The sequence below is a fragment of the Nyctereutes procyonoides genome, unplaced genomic scaffold (genome assembly GCF_905146905.1).
Source record: "Nyctereutes procyonoides isolate TBG_1078 unplaced genomic scaffold, NYPRO_anot_genome, whole genome shotgun sequence".
Lineage (NCBI taxonomy): Eukaryota > Metazoa > Chordata > Mammalia > Carnivora > Canidae > Nyctereutes > Nyctereutes procyonoides.
The window spans coordinates 17,181,519-17,200,971 of NW_026575134.1; the positions used below are offsets into that span (position 1 = coordinate 17,181,519).

General features: G+C 38.1%; 1 protein-coding gene across 8 annotated transcripts in view; it reads right to left on the minus strand.

Moving 5' to 3' along the window:
- GSAP (gamma-secretase activating protein) overlaps positions 1–19,453 on the minus strand; it is a 125,283-nt gene that overhangs the window by 33,763 nt on the left and 72,067 nt on the right. For all 8 annotated transcript variants that reach the window (XM_055300963.1, XM_055300965.1, XM_055300959.1 and 5 more), the window contains 8 exons: positions 18,695–18,738; positions 17,584–17,669; positions 9,287–9,364; positions 7,348–7,425; positions 3,125–3,217; positions 2,757–2,974; positions 1,046–1,115; positions 419–501 (listed from right to left, as the gene is read on the minus strand). In XM_055300963.1, coding sequence (XP_055156938.1) covers positions 419–501; positions 1,046–1,115; positions 2,757–2,974; positions 3,125–3,217; positions 7,348–7,425; positions 9,287–9,364; positions 17,584–17,669; positions 18,695–18,738 — 750 coding nt within the window. The remainder of the gene's footprint in view (positions 1–418; positions 502–1,045; positions 1,116–2,756; positions 2,975–3,124; positions 3,218–7,347; positions 7,426–9,286; positions 9,365–17,583; positions 17,670–18,694; positions 18,739–19,453) is intronic.

Genomic DNA, 19,453 nt, shown 5'->3' on the forward strand with positions numbered 1-19,453 from the left:
AGGCTCGGAAAATGGGTCAATCTACTTAGTAAATAGAACAGCTTACAATGACAGCAGTGGTCTGGCCATTTCTCATTTATAAAAACCTAAGGAATATTTTAATCCACTCCAGTAGCTAAAAAAAATTAAAATGCCATTTGAAGATGACTTATTAAATAAGAGGCTTATTTCTGCTTAGCAGTAAGAAGAGTAACACATATTCAGTACTTTCTCCTTTGATTCTCCTATTTTATATAAATACCTTTGACTAACAGCAAAGATTCACTATTGTTTTGCTGCCAGAAAACTCCAACTCAGATCCTCATCAGTCAACACAAATGAAATCACAGCCATGGGTACTGTGACAGGGATGTCCTACAACTTACCCATGACTGTGAATCAATTTTAGTTACATAAAGAATACAAAGTGTTAACTTACTGTATTCCAAGTGAGCACTGAGGAATATGGCAAAAGTTTATCTATGTTACTTGTCTCTGGATATATGCTCCAATATGAAGAAGCTGAGTAGATTTTTGAAAGAAAAAAAAAGACATGGTTTAATAAGAAGAATAAGGCAGTAGACACTGCAATTCATCAAAACAATCAACCCCCCAAAAAGGTTTTATTGCCTTATCCTCCTTTTGAAGATATTCAAAAGGCTAACTTTATGGTTCTACCTTATGAAATGTTCAGGTTCTGTTCTTTACAATGAGAATAATTTTTTTAAAATTAGTTGGCATTTCTGCCTAACCCAAAGTGACATTCTACCATTATACACAGAACCAGCCAACACAAGAAGTTTTTATATCTTGCCAGGGGGGAAGAAAATCACTAATAAGGTTAGAGAATCAAGATCATATTGAATCTCATCAGTCTCTGAAATGTCGTAGCTTCTCACAAGACCACGAGAGAATGAAATTTAATTAGCTGCTGACTGAAATAGAGTAGGGAAAAAAAAAGCTTCTAACCAACATTTTGACAGATTGAAGCAGTATCAATTTGCTGTTTTCCTTCCCGCAAAAGGGTCAAGGACTCAACTTAATATGCACCATCAGCAACACCTACCAATTATAAATTCCTGAATGAGGTCAAATGAATGGCAGGTGGAAATGTTCTCAGAAATCCACTGAATAATCTTTAAAAAGAAAGAAGACGATTCTGTTGGTATTTACATCTGCACCCGGCCCCCACCATTAAAGAAGTACAAAATACACGTGAATCTTTTAAAATTCTGTATCTACTTTGGAACCGTCGAAGAATACACTCACTTCTCTTCGAGACATGTAACACAAGACTGTGGCTTAAGCAGTATTATAAATCGGGTCCATTTTACGTATCTTTTTTCATAAATGCCCTTGGTCGAAATCCAAATAAGCCTTCCACCCCTTGTTTGTTTTTGCTAGGGTAGGTCATGTTATATAGCAAAGTATGAAGAGCTGTGGGATACAGAAGAAAGCCAAACCAAACCAAATCACAGCACAAAGCCCGAAGGCAGCAGGCCTGGGTTTGAATCCAGCTTAGACAACAGTGTGAACACTGTCACACCACTTAACCTTTGTGAACATCACTATGCAGTCCTCCCAAAGGCAAGCTGTAACAAGTCTATCTCCACAACCATCCTCACCTGCTGGTGTACCGAAATTTCTTGTTCCCACTCTAGAAATGAAGGATACTGCTACCAGTAAGTTGTTTTTATTTCAAAACCTATTCATGCTGGTTGTACTTATCTTCACAATTAGGTAATTTAATAAAATATCATCATAAGGGAGTGAAACATGGATGCAAAAAGACTGTTGTTTGCTCAATAAAAGTTTAATGCTTTGGAAAGACTCAAAGGCATGTCTAAAACACTAAAAAAACTTCGTGTGAGACAACTGTAAAGATTAGAAAAAATTGCCCAATATATACGGATTATTTTGAAGGGATCTTTAAAAATATGGCTCTCAGGTTAAAAGAAGAAGAAAGTAGTAGGGTTAAGAAAAAAAGGAAGAAGAAACTAACAGGAAGTAAGAGACAACACATTACTAGTAGTTTTATGTAAGAAAAATGATTTTGAACTCCAACCAGATAATACACAAAGGAAGGGTCTTAATCTACGTCAAAAGAGACATGAATAAATGTACTTTTTTTGTTTTAGGTTAAAATAAAATGTTTAAGGTATCTTTCTTCAATTACCCAACCACCCATTGGTCCCAATCAATTCTAATAGGGGGGTTTCTCCAACTTCACAGGATAGCTGTAAAATTAAATGACAAAACATGTAAAAGTGCTTCATAAATTAAATCATGTGATATAAATTTACAAATATATTTATTAATAAATGAAATAAAATCAATAAATAAAAATATTTAATATTTACTTATTACAATGTAATATACATTGTGATGTATATTACAATAAATTAATATTTATAATAAATATATGCCAGTAGATTTTAGTTCTTCTGATACTATACACCAAATATAGACCAGGAAAAATGTAGGTATTTGAGAAGCTATTCAGTATTTACTGAACACTTTCTTGGAATGTTACTGATGTACCTAATATTTAGCACAGTATGGAAAAGAAGAGTCAGAAGAACAGACATGCTCATAGTCTGAGGTCTGATTGGGGTCCATATAAAAGAATCACAAGAAGAGAATACATTCAAATCAGGACACAAACCATAAACTTCAATTAATTATTACCAAATAAAAGTGACGTCTATTCATTTCAACCACACATATATACAGTTGGTGTCTATTTGCCAATTTTTAAACTGAAGCTACATCACCACCTTGGCTTCCAGGAACCGGGGGTCTCGGCCACAGGAGAGCACACAATGCAACACGGCCATCTTCTCACAGTCTAGCTGAGTGTTCCATAGGAACTGTAATAAATAGGACTGGTTGAGGAGTGCCCTATAGAGTTTTCCAGAACACCAATCCAGTACCAGGGACCCTGAGAGTGACTGTAAAGGACTATGAGGTAGCATATCAACCACTTCATTGTTTCCTGGCAAAAAAACAACAAAAAACAAAAAAACAAACAAAAACAAACAAAAAGGAGGTCAGCAAATAAAAGAAACCTCTCTCACCCAAACATAAACATGGCCAAGATAAACCCAAATGGACAACGTTCATGAGGGAAAAACTATAGCCATACCTGTCAGAAACAAACTGTGGCAGATCAGGTCTGGATGCTGAATGTTGAGCAGATGAAAGAAATGACCAGGTAAGTAAACAGCCACATAATAGTCTAGAAGAGAGAGCTATAAGTTATCTGCATGTAGCAAGAGCTGCACAGGCAAATGTAAAGCCCAGAATGTCACAGTATCCCTATTTTTCTTTGAACCATTTAAATACAAAAGTTTTAATCAATGTAATAATAAACCATCTGATGTCGGTACATTTCATCTTACTAGCCAGCTCTCATTTATTTCTATCTGTGGCTAATTTTCTTCATACGTTTAGCCAGGGTTATCTTAACTGATATCTGTAATTTTGTTTCTAAGTGAAGTGTGGCTTCATACGAACCTACATGGCCTCAGAAAGCAAATTAGAAAAAAAAAAAAAACAAGCAATATGAATTATTCCTTTTTCTGGTAGGCTGGGAATAGCTTAGAAGGGGATTTCCATCCTAGTTTCTGCCATTTGGGGGAAGCTCTAAAATTTTGTTTCCTATGTTTGCCCATTCATCATCATCATCATCACTATCATCATCATCGTTTCACTTAGAGAACCCTTAAATCAATAATCATCAGAACAATCTCTGCAGTCATTCTAACACATTGTGAGGTACTAGTGTATTTCCTTGCATAGTGAGCTGCCGAGAATTCACACCTTCACGGTCCTGGTATCAGATAATTTTGTACCGAGAACACTTGTACACAGATTGAGACAAGGTGTAAAAATAGATTTCTGGAGAATGGTAAGGTGGAAGTAGCCCTTGCCAATAATGTTTCACACGCAATAGCAGTGAATTTCATATAGATGACACATTTAGATTATAAGTGAGCCAGCTGGACTCTTTTTTCTTAAGAAGCAAAGAAATATATGCTAATCATTTGCATTGAAGGCATTCGGAGGAAAGTAAAGAGGATGTAAAACTCAGATCCACTGGGGCAGTCCCGGTGGCTCAGCGGTTTAGCACCGCCTTCAGCCCAGGGTGTGATCCTGGAGACCCGGGATCGAGTCCCACATCGGGCTCCCTGCAAGGAGCCTGCTTCTCCCTCTGCCTGTGTCTCTGCCTCTCTCCCTCTCTCTCTCTCTCTCAATCTCAATCTCTCTCATGAACAAATAAATATCTAAAAAAAAAAAACAACCCTCAGATCCATTGACTTAAGTAAGTGTCCTCTTGATCACTGTGGATTAAGTGATGTTTAAAATGAGTAGCTCAAACGGTTGCAATAATGTTCTTCTTATGGCAACATTTAAGTAGAAAACCATAAATAATGATATAGTAAGGTACAGTCAAAACGGTTTGGGTATCAAATGACCTAAATTAACTTCTAGCCCTAGCATTTAACCAGCTAATTAGGGTGATAACTATGTCCCTGGAAGAGGAGGCATTTGGAAATATAAGAGGGTGTTTCAAGTTGTCACAATCATTGGAGTGGAAGGAGGAGTCCTACTGCTTTTTTGGTGGAGGTTGTTAAATCCCTCAATGCGCAGGACACTCTCACACAAAAAGTATCATCTCATAAAAAATGTCAACAGTACCTGTGGTAGGCCAAATGATGACCCTCAAAGACATACATGTGCGAATCTCAGAGCTTGTGAATATGTTACCTGAAGTGATAAAAGGCACCTTGGCAGATGGGATCAAGGATCTTGAGATTCGAAGAGTACCATTATCCAAGTGGACCCAAGTAACTCCAATTATGTTTATAGGAGGCAGACAGAGGGAGATTGAGCTACAGAGAAGATCATGTGGGGATGAAAGGGATGGGAGTGATGTGGTCACAAGCAAAGAAACGCTAGCCTCGAGATGCTGGAGGAGGCCAAGGATGAATTCCTCCCCAGAGTCTCTAGAAGGAACCTTTTCTACCCATACTTTCACTTTAATCCCTCAAAACTCATTTCAGAACTCTGATATCCAGAACCAGAAGACAATGTTTATGTTGCTTTAAGCCCTAAATGTGTCATAATCTGTTATGGCAGCAGTAAGAAACTAACACAGGGCCCCTGACAAGAGACACTCAAAAGAGCCTGGGTACACATCTCAGTCTTTCTGAGCTTCAGTTTCATTATCTGCAAAATGAGGATAACATCACCAGCAGAATTGTAAGGATCAAGATAATTGAAATAACATGCTTAACATATAGTATTCATTTTTAAAATGGTAGCTTTTTATTTACAAACATATCTTATATAGAGATATTTGGGTTCATGGAAAACTTCCCCCAACTCTATTCTTTAATATTTTTAAAAGATTTATTTATTTATTTATGATAGAGAGAGAGAGAGAGAGAGAGGCAGAGACACAGGAGGAGGGAGAAGCAGGCTCCATGCAGGGAGCCCGATGTGGGACTTGATCCTGGACCCCGGGATCATGCCCTGAGCCGAAGGCAGCACTCAACTGCTGAGCCACCCAGGCGCCCCTATGCTTTTATATTTTAATTAATATAAGTCCCTTTTAATAGGGTGACAATTCAGGACAACTGCATATAATTCATAAGAAAAAAACTACATCACTCAAAAAGCAATACTGTTGTCATAAAAATTACTTCTGGAATAGTTTTAATCTTGGATATAATTTTGTGCCGAGAAGATGAAATGCTTTTAAGAAGGAAAGATAACTTATGTAAGAGCCTATTTTTACAAAGCTCTAGTATTTCTGCTGGCTCCACAGTCCGAAGACCATAGATTAAATCATGCCTGCCCTTTTCTAGAGTCATTCTCAAGGGGAAAAAAAGGAAGGCTACCTTTGACCTCACGAAATGCTGGAGTTTTTTTAGTGGAAAGTTTCCCACATCACTCTTGAGATGGGATGTTGATGTAGCATTCTCTGATAAGAATCAAGTCTCAGACCCAGGAAACCTTATATTTATCTCTCTTACCACAGGAAGCAGTAGAATCAGGCCTCTCTAAGGCAATTTCCCACAGGTTCAAAGCTCATGTTAACATTTACCACATACTGGCCCACTCAGCATTCACTATCTTACCTCATCTACAGTATTGTTCAAAAGAAAAATCTTTTTTATAAACTTTATCATTTTCATTCTCATCTTGCCAACTCCCCTCCCATCACAGCTTCCTAAACCTTTGTCATAATAGTCGACAGACTGGGGAACAGGAAGAGGGGAATGTTATCAAAGAATCATGTGCTCTGCACACCTGAAGCTTTTCTTTTCTGAATACTGTGCCATGTCCTGTAGGTGGGCAAGTAATAGGCCTGTTATTCGGTCTTGTGATAACCTCTTTGTGCCCCTCATCCTAACTGACATGGAAAAGCCACTTTCCGTAGGTTGGTACAATAAACCCCCTCTTGATTTTCTTCATTATAGACTCCATTAATATGTTCAAACCTAACACTCAAGTTCCCTTACCATATTTACTCAGGGAAAATCAACACATTCAAGCTGATCCGTGAATCATTTATAGGACTTGGAAGCTCTTAGCAATTAGCAACGGGGAATGGACAATGTCTCAAAGAACTTTGTCCTCTCTAGAATCAAGGGACAAGATGTATTATTTCTCATAGGCTTTTAGGGAACGCCCCACTCACTGTCATCACTTTTTTTTAAAGATAGGTAGATAGATAGACAGACAGATAAATCTATCTGAGAGAGTGAGAGAGAGCGCGTGCGTACAAGTGGTGGGAAGAGGGAGAAGCAGACTCCCCGATGAGCAGGGAGCCTGGCATGGGGCTCGATTCCGGGACCCCAATATCATGACCTGAGCTAAAGGCAGACACTTAACCAACTGAGCCACCCAGGTGCCCTGTTATCATTTTTTATACTAACAAATGGCTTTTATAGTATTACTACTAAAAACATAGGAAAGCTCACAGCCTAGGTTCTCTATAAAGGGAGATGCATCCCTTTCCAAAAGGCTGACCTGAATGGGGGACACAAACATATCCATTAGGATTGGTCTATAGGTCTAGAAAAAGATATAGGTCAGGAAAAATATATTATAAAAATAGTAACTAACTTAATACAGTTGACCCTTGAACAACAGAGAAATCAGGAGTGCTAAGGTTTTCAGAAAAAAACCTTCCCCTATCAGGCTTCATAAAGGCCAGTGGTTATCATCACAATCCAAGTCCTAAAGAGGCAGGAGAAAATGGGGCACACAGGCAGCAAAAAGAGATATAGAAGGCTGAGTATCACACGTACTAGAAAGGAGAGTCAGAGCAGAGAGATGCACCTCTCTCTCACTCACCAAGGTTGAGAAAAGTAAGGCCCTTAGTCACAAGTGAGTCAACACTCCCAAGAGCAGCAGTGAAGGTCTTGCTGTGCCCTGTGGAGAGAGAACAGGAAACCAAGGAAAGAATGGTAAGAAACAAATAGCCGGAATTCCACCCAAGGCTATTATTCTATGTGATACTCTTAATATTCAGGAGCTGTGAAATTGACAAACCAAGAGTCTCTGATTTCTGGATTTCACGGTTCTCCATCATTCTTTAAAAGCCAGCTCGGAAGGTAAATCACACTGCAATCGGGACCCAGTAATTGTTCTGGGCTTAGCATATAATATTAGATCTTATAAGGTGAGCTGTGTGGGGACAGAAGGATCTAAAGGAATCTACCTCAGGATCCAAGAGATGGAGGAGACCAGGTGGCTCAGTGGCCCTCACGGTTTACTGTACCTTCTTACCATCATTAAGATCCTCTGAGACTTCTCTCAATCATTTAGGGTAGTAGACTCTCTCTTCACTCCCCACTTTTCTAACTCTTCATCAGAATTAGTAACTCTTAATAAAACTTTCACGGAAGTTTTATTTATGGTTTTAACCATTATATTAATCATTAGAAAAATCTATGAAAACTTTCCACAAAAGAAAAATCCAACTTATGCTATTAAAGCATGTCTACTTCTGAAGTTGCTTTTAACACCTTCATTATTAAGGTGTTAAAACTTTTTTTACCTAGATTTTTAACTTCGGAAGATACTGTTAGATAGTCCTGCAAAATAAACTCTAATATGGCCTGGCATAGTTATTTTAGTTTTAAAAATTTCAAATTAAGGGATCCCTGGGTGGCACAGCGGTTTGGCGCCTGTCTTTGGCCCAGGGCGCGATCCTGGAGACCCGGGATCGAATCCCACGTCAGGCTCCCGGTGCATGGAGCCTGCTTCTCCCTGGAGCCTGCTTCTCCCTCTGCCTGTGTCTCTGCCTCTCTCTCTCTCACTGTGTGCCTATCATAAATAAATAAAAAAAAAAAAAATTTCAAATTAAAAAAAATTAATTCTATCCACAGTATGTACTACATGAACTAATTTTAAAGAACTAAACAAGTAAAATAAATATGCCTTAGCATGATTCAGACTAAAACTATTACAGGTACACTGGCCAACTATAGAACTGAAAAAGCTTGGATATTTACTCCTCCCCCCAGGCTGACTGCTGACAAATCAGTTTCCTGGGCTGCAGATATGTGAAACAAAATAAAGGTATCTTAGGTCTAAGACCTGTTGAGATCAGAGATGATGGAAGCTTTTAACTAAAACTCTGTGTAACCCTATAAGTTAAATATATTGATGTTTTCCAACTAGTAATAATAAAAAAGCAAGCAAACACATTTTGGACAAATATGTCCATAAGTATTGGTCTAACTATAAGCCTAGAAAAAATATAGGTCAGGAAAAAATATATAAAAATATTAGCTAACTCAATATAGTTTACCCTTGAACAATAAAGAGATTTGGGATGCCAATCCCTGTACAGTCAAAAATCCATGTATAAGTTTTTAGGGAGTCAAAAGTTAACTACCAATAGCCCACTGATGACCAGAAGCCTTTCTGATAAGATAAACTGTCAATTAACACATATTTTATATGTTACTTATATTGTATATTGTATTATCATAGTAAAGAAAAATGTTATTAAGAAAAATCATACAGAAGAGAAAATACATTCACAGTACTATACTGTATTTTTGGGGGAAAAAAAAACCGTATATAAGTGAATCTGCACAGTTCAAGTTCATGTGGTTCAAGGGTTAACTGTATTCTTCATTAGTGAATTTCTCCAGGAAACATGTATTATAGAAGTATAGAATGTACTGATAAACTTATTACAAGGTAATAAGACTTCTAACTTGCTACTATGTGGAACAGTGATTATGTAAAAATAAAAAAATCAAGAATAAATGACATGTACCTTTATGAAAGTAAAACACTGAATACGTGATTTTTTCCCAAGAGTCAAACTTCGGACTGTAACATACACACAAACTTCCTAGAAGTAAGAAGGTGTTTATTAGAGGTGAAAAGAACCATAGACAAATAAAAAGTTTCCTAAGTCACTTAACCTTACTTCTATTCCTTTAGATGTTTCTACTTCAACTTACCTCATAGATTATTCCCAAATTCTAGAACTGGTTTATTAACAAGCTGCTAAGAAATTTTAATTCAACAGTTACTTGGCACACACATATGTATTGTGGTGAACTATGGAAGGAGAGGGAAATGAATAGAGATACACTCCTGCATATAAAATCATGGGGGGGGGGGAGAATCCCTGCGTGGCTCAGAGGTTTGGCACCTGCCTTCGGCCCAGGGCATAATCCTAGAGTCCCAGGATCAAGTCCCGTGTCAGGCTCCCCGCATGGAGCCTGCTTCTCCCTCTGCCTGTCTCTCTCTCTCTCTCTCTCTCATGAATAAATGAATAGAATCTTTAAAAATAAAAATTAAAAAAATAAAAATAAGTTAAATCATGGGAATCTAGAGAAGTTTACAAAGAAGATTCTCCTAATATACATATATTGCCCTGCTCTCTCATTTAAGTTGTCTTCTGGCCATTACTAATCATCATAGACCTGGGTTTATCAAAATGCATCTCCTCTTTAAAGAGAGTCTCCAGCCTTATTTTTATCTGGAATTGGAAGGCAAACTGGGGTAGTAAGAGCAAGTGTGTGTTGGCCCATACCCACCCATATTTGGGTCACGAGAGCCTTGGCCGAAGTGCAAAGGACAGTGCTCCTGGCACAGTAGTCTTTCCAGATGAGCCCTGACACCTTCCCTTACCCCATAACTCCAGAACACCCTCAGCCTTCACACTCTCTGGAATATGAGGAATATTCCAATGTGGAATATGTCCATCATCTCTAGCAGCTGTTGCCAGATATGTAGGCTAGATAAACTCAACAAAGACCTACCAAGGAGGGCATTATGCTGAAGCTGAGAATTTTAGTGCTAACATTTATGTGATTATGTGAAACAGGAGGTTTCCAGGGTGGAAAGGAACTTGACTGGGTCTAGAGTGCTGGGTTCTACTTCCAGAGCTAAGATTAACTAGCTGTGTAAATTCAGTCATTACCTCAGTGAACAGCAATATTTCCTGTTATACTTCACTAGGTCCTTTATCAAAGAATCATGGTGGCAAAAAAAAAAAAAAGGCCAATCTTCTCTAAGAAGGCTATTAAGGACATTAATGAGCACTCTGTTATAATGGTTATCATTTGTGACCATTTTTAATGACATTTAAAACCAAACCATAGGGACGCCTGGGTGGCTCAGTGGTTGAGCATCTGCCTTCGGCTCAGGGCATGATCCCAGGGTCCGGGAATCGAGTCCCACATCGGGCTCCCCATGGGGAGCCTGCTTCTCCCTCTGCTTATGTCTCTGCCCCTCTCTCTGTATCTCTCATGAATGAATAAATAAAATCTTTAAAAAAACCCATAACATATTGTTAGAAGTATATTTCATTTTTTAAGTTTTCTTTTAGTTATTTAAGAGAGAGAGATAGCAAGAGAGAGCATGAGCAGGGAGGAGAGGGAAAAGCAGGCTCTCCATGAGCAGGGAGCCTGACCCAGGGCTCCATCCCAGGACTCCAGGATCATCACCTGAGCCAAAGACAGACGCTTAACCCACTGAACCACCCAGGCGCCCCTATTGCAATATCTTAAATGCAAAGTAACAAAAAAGAAACATTTTCTCAGGTAAAAAATAGTTAATTCTGTTAGATGTAAAATTACTGTTATGGTTACTGAGTACACAATAATAACTTCTCTTTAAAATTACAGCAGACTAAGAATCAAAGTAACACTATACTAAAGCACAAACAAAAATAGTAATTATAACAGTTTAAAAAAGTTCCATGTACCACTCTGACTACTTTCATAAAGTAAACATACTACCAGCAAAAAACTACTGGTTTAACCTGTCCTTTTATGTTCTATGATCACAAGGAGGAAGAAATTTTTAGCAAACATAGTTAAAAACTTTAGCCTGTTAATCACAAAATAAAAAATGTTTAAAGGCACCATATTTTTCCTTTCAAATTAGCAAAAGTTTTAAAATGATAATTCTGTCAAGGGAGCAGTAGGAAGAACATTCTCACATAATAAAAAAGAGAACTAGTACAACCCCTTGGAAATACAGTTTTGTAGAGGATTAAATATATTCATACTATCGACCCAAATTCTTCTTGTAGGACTCTATCCTAAGGCATGAACATGAAATGTCAACAGTATAAAGAAGATTATACCCTCTATTTTAGCCAAATCCTCCATACACCATCCTTTAGAGAATGGAGGTCATCATTTTTCTTGTTTTGAAGAAAATTACAGTGAGGTGTAGAATAGATGTACCTGATTACATACACCAAGAGCCATCTTCAGATCTCATAAGCAAATATTTCCAAGTTAGGTTGTGACTTAGTTCCCTTTCCCAAGCCCAAAGGGGGAAAAATAATATTAAAGACACAGCAAGGTGACATGGGATGTGATGAGACTCTGCAAACCTGTCCCATTGATAGAATTTTCTTTGATAATTGAAATATTTTACATCTGTGCAGGCTAAATTGGTACTAGCCACATGTGACTATTGAAGCACTTAAAATGTAGCTATTATGACTGAGGAACTATTTTTTTTTAACTTTAATTAACTTAAATAGCCACATGTGGCTACCATGTTGGACCATCCAGCAATGGAGTGCTGGTTCTCAACCTTAAGAGTACATTGAACTCACCTGAGAGTCACAGATTCTCAAGCTCCCCATTACATCAACTTAACCAGAATCTCTGAAGGTAAGACTCAAGCATCAGTATTTATTTATTTTTTTTTTTTAAGGGAGAGAGAACGAGTACTGGGGGGAGGGGCAGAGGGAGAGAGAGAATCCAAAACAGGCTCCATGCCCAGGGAGCAGACCCTATGTGGGGCTCTCTCTCACGGCCCTGAGATCGTGACCTGAGCCAAAAACAAGAGTTAGATGCTCAACTGACTGAGCCATCCAAGCACCACAGGCATCACTATTTTTAAAATGTGCCTGGGGTAGCATGCTTGGCTGGTTCAGTTGGTGGAGTGACTCTTGATCTCAGGGTCATGGGTTCAAGTCCCATGTTCGGTGTAGAGATGACTTAAATAAGTAAACAAACTCAAAAAAATAAATGAAATAAAATGTGACTGGAGCAGATTAAATTCTCCAAACCTCAGTTTTCTTGTCTCTAAAGAAAACACAGAACCTACCTCATACGGTTCTTAGATAAGAATTAAATGAGATAATATGTATAAAGCTCTTCTGAAGAAGTGTTATCTAGCTATAAAGGTTAGCTGTGATTATCAGTATTCCAGAATGATTTTGCTGCTATTTGCAAGTTAGGGGAAGTCGCAGTTTGAAAAAACAAAGCATGCTCTTAATGGCGTATCCAGAAAGAGATGTTTAATAAATATTCATCAATGATGAAGATAAAATCTCAAAGTTGGCTAGCCTTTGGGAAACTATTTGGACAATGAAAGCTATTATGGACAAAGTTTTCCAAGGGAAATTATCTCATTGTAAAAGGCTCTATAAAATGCTAAAACACAAGGCTAATTCTGGGAACTTGTGAAGGGCAACTCTTGCAGTTATACGAACGGGAAAGAGAATGTACACTTTTCACCCCTCACTACATCCCAGTAGGTTGTGCACAAGAAAGAATATGGCCACTGACTCAAGCACAGCTGCACGGTTGGACTATTAGATGGGACAGGAATAAGAATATTTTCTTTCCTTCACTGCTTTAGGAAGTCTCTGATTTACCCTCCTGCTAGAACTAGTTTGACAAATCTACATAAACTCAATCTTAATACAGAAGTAGCCTGGGGCACCTAGGTGGCTCAGTTGGTCAAGCATCTGCTTTCAGTTTAGCATGATCCTGGGGCCTGGGATTCAGCTCTGCATCCAGCTCCCTGTTCAGTGGGGAGCCCACTTCTCCCTCTCCATCTGCCCACCTCGCTTGTGCTCGCTCCCTCACTCTCTCTCTCAAATAAATAAAATCTTAAAAAAAAAAAATAGAAAAAAAAAATAAAATCTTAAAAAAAAAAAGGAAGTGGCCTGACAACAGCAACAGCTCTTCTGCCCCCTCGTCACCTCTCATGAGCACCCCCATCATCCAGGTTTCACCCTCTAATTCATTGGAAGGTAGTGGATTTCATTTCTTAGGGCAGGAAAATTCAGGTCAAAGATGCTTTCAAGAATGTAACAAGTAGTGGTGAAAGGACAAAGTAGCTCCCAATGACCAATATAGGACAAAGGAATATCAAATATTCTTACAGCATCATCACGGATGCAAAATTGAGTTTGTTGAAGACCCTGATCTGTCAGCATTCATTTCATGAACCACGTTTTCTGGTCCCCATGCCCTCGGGAAATGAAGCTCTGTAGTATAGAGAGCCATATAGGGATGACTATTTGTTCCCTTCTTCATTCCTACTTCATTGAAGTAGGGTTTATTTTTTAAGATTTTATTTATTTATTTGACACAGAGACAGAGAGCACCAGTAGGCAGAGTGGCAGGCAGAGGGAGAGGGAGAAGCAGGCTCCCGCTGAGCAGAGAGCCCAATGCAGGGCTTGATGCAGGGGGCGCGATCCCAGGACCCTGTGATCATGACCTGAGTTCTAAAGGCAGATGCTTAACCGACTGGGCCACCCAGGCGCCCCTGAAGTAGGTTTTTATTTGTTTAATCACAAAGGTGAAAAATCATTTGTAAAAAGCAGTTTGGGGAAATACATGTGCTGACAGTTTATTAGTTAAAAATCAAAAGGTCACTTCTCTGGTTTGTTGCATCTTAACTTGGGAAGCATCTCATTTGAAACAGGCTTATTTCTATTGCAAAGCTGCCTGTGGAGAGCAAGGCTCATTTTCTACTTTCCTATACGTTGCCGAGAAAGGGAAGAACAGACTCTTCTACTTCTCATGCAGATAAACCTAACATTTCATGTCACAGATTGCCCATTTATAAGTTACAGCTGCTACTGTTCAGGAGAAATTCCTAGGGGCATTAGAATGAAAAGGAATACAAGCTTCAAAGAATGAGAGCTTCAAATGATTGTTTATAGTCAACTGATTTAAAGACAAAGTACTAGGGAAGAGCCTACCCCGTGCCCTCCGTGGGAGCTGGATCCCATTACTGCCCACCTTCCAAGCAGACTAACTCTACAAGTTAGTTGTTCCCCTCTGCTGTGTTCTCTTGCCACTAAACAGCTTGTGAGCATTCAAGCATACGGGAGTCTCTATCACCTTCAAAAATAATATTCCCTACATCTTACTAGCCCTTCCAGCTGCTGTCTCGCTCATGTCTACACCTGCTGTGATATTTTTCAACTCCCACACGCCTTTTCACCCAGCACAACCAAAATTTCACCTCAGTCACCCAACACAACCCACTCACAGTGACCTCCGTGCTGCCAGACCCAGTGGACTCCACCCCTCACTACCTATTAACGGCTAGTCACTTCGACCTTTGTGAGACCGCCTCTGCCTTTGGCTGCTTAGTAAAACACTTGGTTTTCCCCTCCCTCCCTCTCTCCTTCCACCTAACCTTTATGTATTTTGCTTCTTAGATCCTATTCCTTAATTTCCTCCCTTTTGACCCTATAAACTCCTCCCATGGCTTCAAATGCCAAACTACAGTCTTAAAAACTTCCACATTTATTCATGTCCAGTCCCAACCTCTCTTCTAAGTCCCAGATCTCTTAGTTAACGTGTCCAAAAAACCCCTCACAATCTCCATTCCAAAGACCCACCCAAGCCACTATACCTCAGTACATGGCACCACTATTCACCCAGTTGCTTATGCCAGAAGCCTGAGAAGACGACAGCAAGTCTTCTCAGTTCTATCTCCAAATGCATCTCAAACCCATCTAGTTACCACCTCTGCCATCTGTCCCAGTTCAGGCCATCCTCCACCCAAATGTATGACAACTTCATCCTATCAGCTCACCTCCCCACTTTTTCTCTTGCCTCTTCCAATCCATTCTTCACACAGCAGCCAGTAATCTAAAAATACACATCTAATCACATCACTGCCTGCTTAAAACACTTCAGTGAAGGGGCATCAAGGAGTGCCATGTGAAAAGTTGTTGCGGAAAGGGCAGTCATGTGATGCCAAAGCAATAATTCACAGATCACTCACACAGAGATTAAAATGTACCTTTTCAAGAGAGATTGACAGTGGTTACCATGTAACTAAATGACCAAACTTAGCATCATAAATAGTTAAGACATCCTGACATCCTGACATTACGTGCCTCCGGATCTGGTGCAAATAAATTTCACAATATCACCCATGACGTATTCTGATGAAAAAATTTTAACCTATGTGTAATGGTGCCTTTCAGCCTAACTACCAATATACAGAGAATGTGGAGGAGAGAGGAAGAAGTTAAATACTTCCACAGGGAAACAATCAGACAAATCCAGAATGCAGGACATTCCACAAGGTAATTGGCTTGGACTCTTCAAAATATCATTGTTGTGAAAGAAAAACAAAGTGGGTAGGGAGTAGGGGTAGGGAAGTGATCTACATTAAAACAGATGACAAAGACATAATGACCAGATACAATACATGAGTTTTGATGGGATCCTGACTTGAAAAGTTATATACATGCATACATTTATCATTTATATACAAATACACATAGAGACATATATAGCACATATGCATATATATACACATATAGAAATCTATACATATAGAGGACTTTTTTGAAATAATTATGGAAATTTGAATATGAAATAATTACTGATTAATGTGATTAATAATGGAACTGAGGTCTTGACCTAAGGAGATACATGCTAAATTATTTAGCTGTAAAGTGTCAGGATGTCTGCAACTTACTTTTGAATGATGTAGTCAAAAGGAAGAATATGGTACCTATGTGTGGAGAATATGATCAAGCAAATAGTGTAAATGATATGGTTAAGTAAAAGGTACATGAATGTTCATCCTGTTCTTGAACTTTTCTGTAATGCTTGAGCATTCTCAAAATTTTAAAACAACAACAACAAAAGAAAGCCCCTTTAATGACTTTAGGATTCTGAGGATTAAATATAAACTCTTTCATGATCTGCAAGGCCCTACATAACCTGACTCACGCCTACTTTTCAGCTCTTCCCCCCATCCTGGTCTTCTCCTGCTTGCTCACTCTAGTTCAATCACACTGTTCTTAGTTCATATACACACTCTCCAAGTCTCAAGTGAAACATCACTTCCTTCCCTAAACTCCCCAAAACTGGTTTATGGAGGAACTTTGGCCTGAGAGAGAATGGAAACAATATGCTGGATTATGAAGTGAGGTGGGAAAGGGGACAATTTTTAGGATTAAGACTGAATGGGATACAATAAGACCAACAGGGACACACTGGCTGAACTAGAACATATTTGAAGATACTATCATTTTCCATTAAACCTTCATTATAGATATGCTCATGACTTTCCAATTCCTACAATTTCTCAAGATTCTATTGAAACACTATGTGTGCATTTATTTAATGTCTAAACTCCAAACAGTAATCTCTGTACTAATAAAAATTAGGTCAGTTTTGCTCATCATTGTTATCTCCAATACTTAGCACACAGTAAATCTCCATAAACATTGGCTTAGTGAATACCACAGAATTTGGCTTTAAAGGAATACAGCTTTATTCCAAGTGCTACTTAACTCGGTGGTAAGTGTCCACTCAAGCTAGTGTATTTAAAAAGGCTATTAGATGTATTAATTAGAATTGACTGTTTAGATGATTACAGTACACTAATAACTTTATGTCAAACTTCGTCAGCTCATAAGTTATAGAATGGCTCTTAGCGCAGCTAGGTACATAGGTTTAGAACTCAAATACATCAGTAAGCCTGACACAAAAAGCATCCCCATAATTGTACACCATTTGTTAAAAGATGGAGCAGATGAGAAAATGTAGATCAATTACATATGAATCTATCCCCTCTATCAAAAAAACACAAATAACTATTAGAACAATAACCCTGCTGACTGTGGCTTCTCTCATACAGACAGCGTATATATACAGTTGCAGTGGAGAAGATAATTTGGTATATAAACAGTCATCTGATCATTTATGTAAGATTGTGGCTCTATTACATTTTAAGATATATATAAGATATAGCTAAACAATGACTAAATTTTTCATAGAACTCAAGTACAATTGAATAAATTGATAAATACAATCCTGGTTCTACCTGTATGGTTGGTAAAAACGCGCAGGGTCAGGTGTTTGGATAGGTTCCCTTGGTCTTGAAGATCATCACATCCAAAGTTTACAAGTCTAAGAACATAAAGGACAAGACACTGAATGCATTTAAAAATTATTTCCCTCTTTCACTTAATGCAGTGAGCAATGCATAATTGGCCATGTTGTACACTTGAAACTAATTTAACATACTAATTTAACATTGTATGTCAACCACACTTTAATAAGAAGAATTTTTTTAAATAAAAAATAAAGTTCCCTCACAAAGGACAGTAACCACTATAACATACCCAACAGAAGTAGAGACTGGTCCCTGAGAAATTTAAGTAGATAATGTGTTTGTTTGTCTGTTTAAAAGTTCTATAAAACGGTAATAAAAAAAATACATCAATGGCATGGCTGTGGCAATAGAGAAAAAAATACGTAACAATAAGTTGAAGGTAATAAATTTTTTTCTGTATATATGATTTCAAAATATGCACAACTGAGTGTTTATATACGATGAAATAAAGCTACTGAAATGTAGAATAATTTTGGATTATTATTACTCTAATTCAAGAAGACTTTCGTTTCTTCTGTGCACTAGTGGGCTTGTGTCTTATTTTTCAAAAATGTTCATTTTTTTTACTATACATAAAATAGTCTGGGAGAAGAAAAACTTACTTTTGTAAAGGTGTAAAAAGGAAAACAAACAATAAGGCAACAGACACAGCTGAGCTACAAGTGGATTGACTGCAACATCCTCTTTGTGGCAAAAAGAGAAGGATTTTGATGTTTGATTCTAAATGTAGTCCTAATTCATCAACTCCTTTTGTTGAAGCAAAGGGAGAAGAACATTTCCACAGATCAAAATAAATGGAAACATCCTACAGAAATAAATGACTACGAAAATCAATATGATTGACTTTATATGAAAAATCCTGTGTTTGTGCTTGATAAAGTTGTTTACATTCCCTCTTGAGGACAGGAATATAAAAGGTCACAAACACACACGGAATATCAAATTGTCCTTATATCTGCATGCCATAGATTAGGTATAAATATAATCATTCTGCCCATAAGTATCTATAAAAATTAACAATAATCTACGAGTAACTTACTCAAATCCTGAGGCACTTAATGTTATATCCAAGGGTGCTTCAAACTGTCAAAAAATCATGAGAACACAAACCCAAAAAAAAAAAATAACATTAATTTAGTGACGATAGTTCTGAAACTCAGAGCAAGCCTGACCACGCTGTGCTTGCCTATTGATGAAGAAGAATCCTTTTAACCATCATTATCTTTAGACATAATCCCCTAAATCCACAGCACAGGAAGTCCATTGGGAATATTCTAGAGTTTACATATAATCATAAGCTTGGTGTAGATTTATTTCTTAAAGAGCTAATACTTGGGATCCCTGGGTGGCGCAGTGGTTTGGCGCCTGCCTTTGGCCCAGGGCGCGATCCTGGAGACCCAGGATCGAATCCCACGTCGGGCTCCCGGTGCATGGAGCCTGCTTCTCCCTCTGCCTGTGTCTCTGCCTCTCTCTCTCTCACTATGTGCTTATCATAAATAAATAAAAATTAAAAAAAAAAAAAGAGCTAATACTTGACAAGCTTCGCCTCAGATGTGAATATCATAAATGGTTGTATAACAAGCCAATCAGTAGGGGTACACTTTTACAAGACACAAATGACCATGTATAGAGAGAAGGACTGGGTGTCTTGAGAATAAGTTATTTTAAAAAAGGGGGGGGGGCGGGAGGAGTAAATGAAATTCTTGTAATAGTATGATATCAATCTATATTAGACATCAATATTAATCCTAGTGAAGAATGATATTTTCTTCACCATAGGTAAAGATATTTATGATTC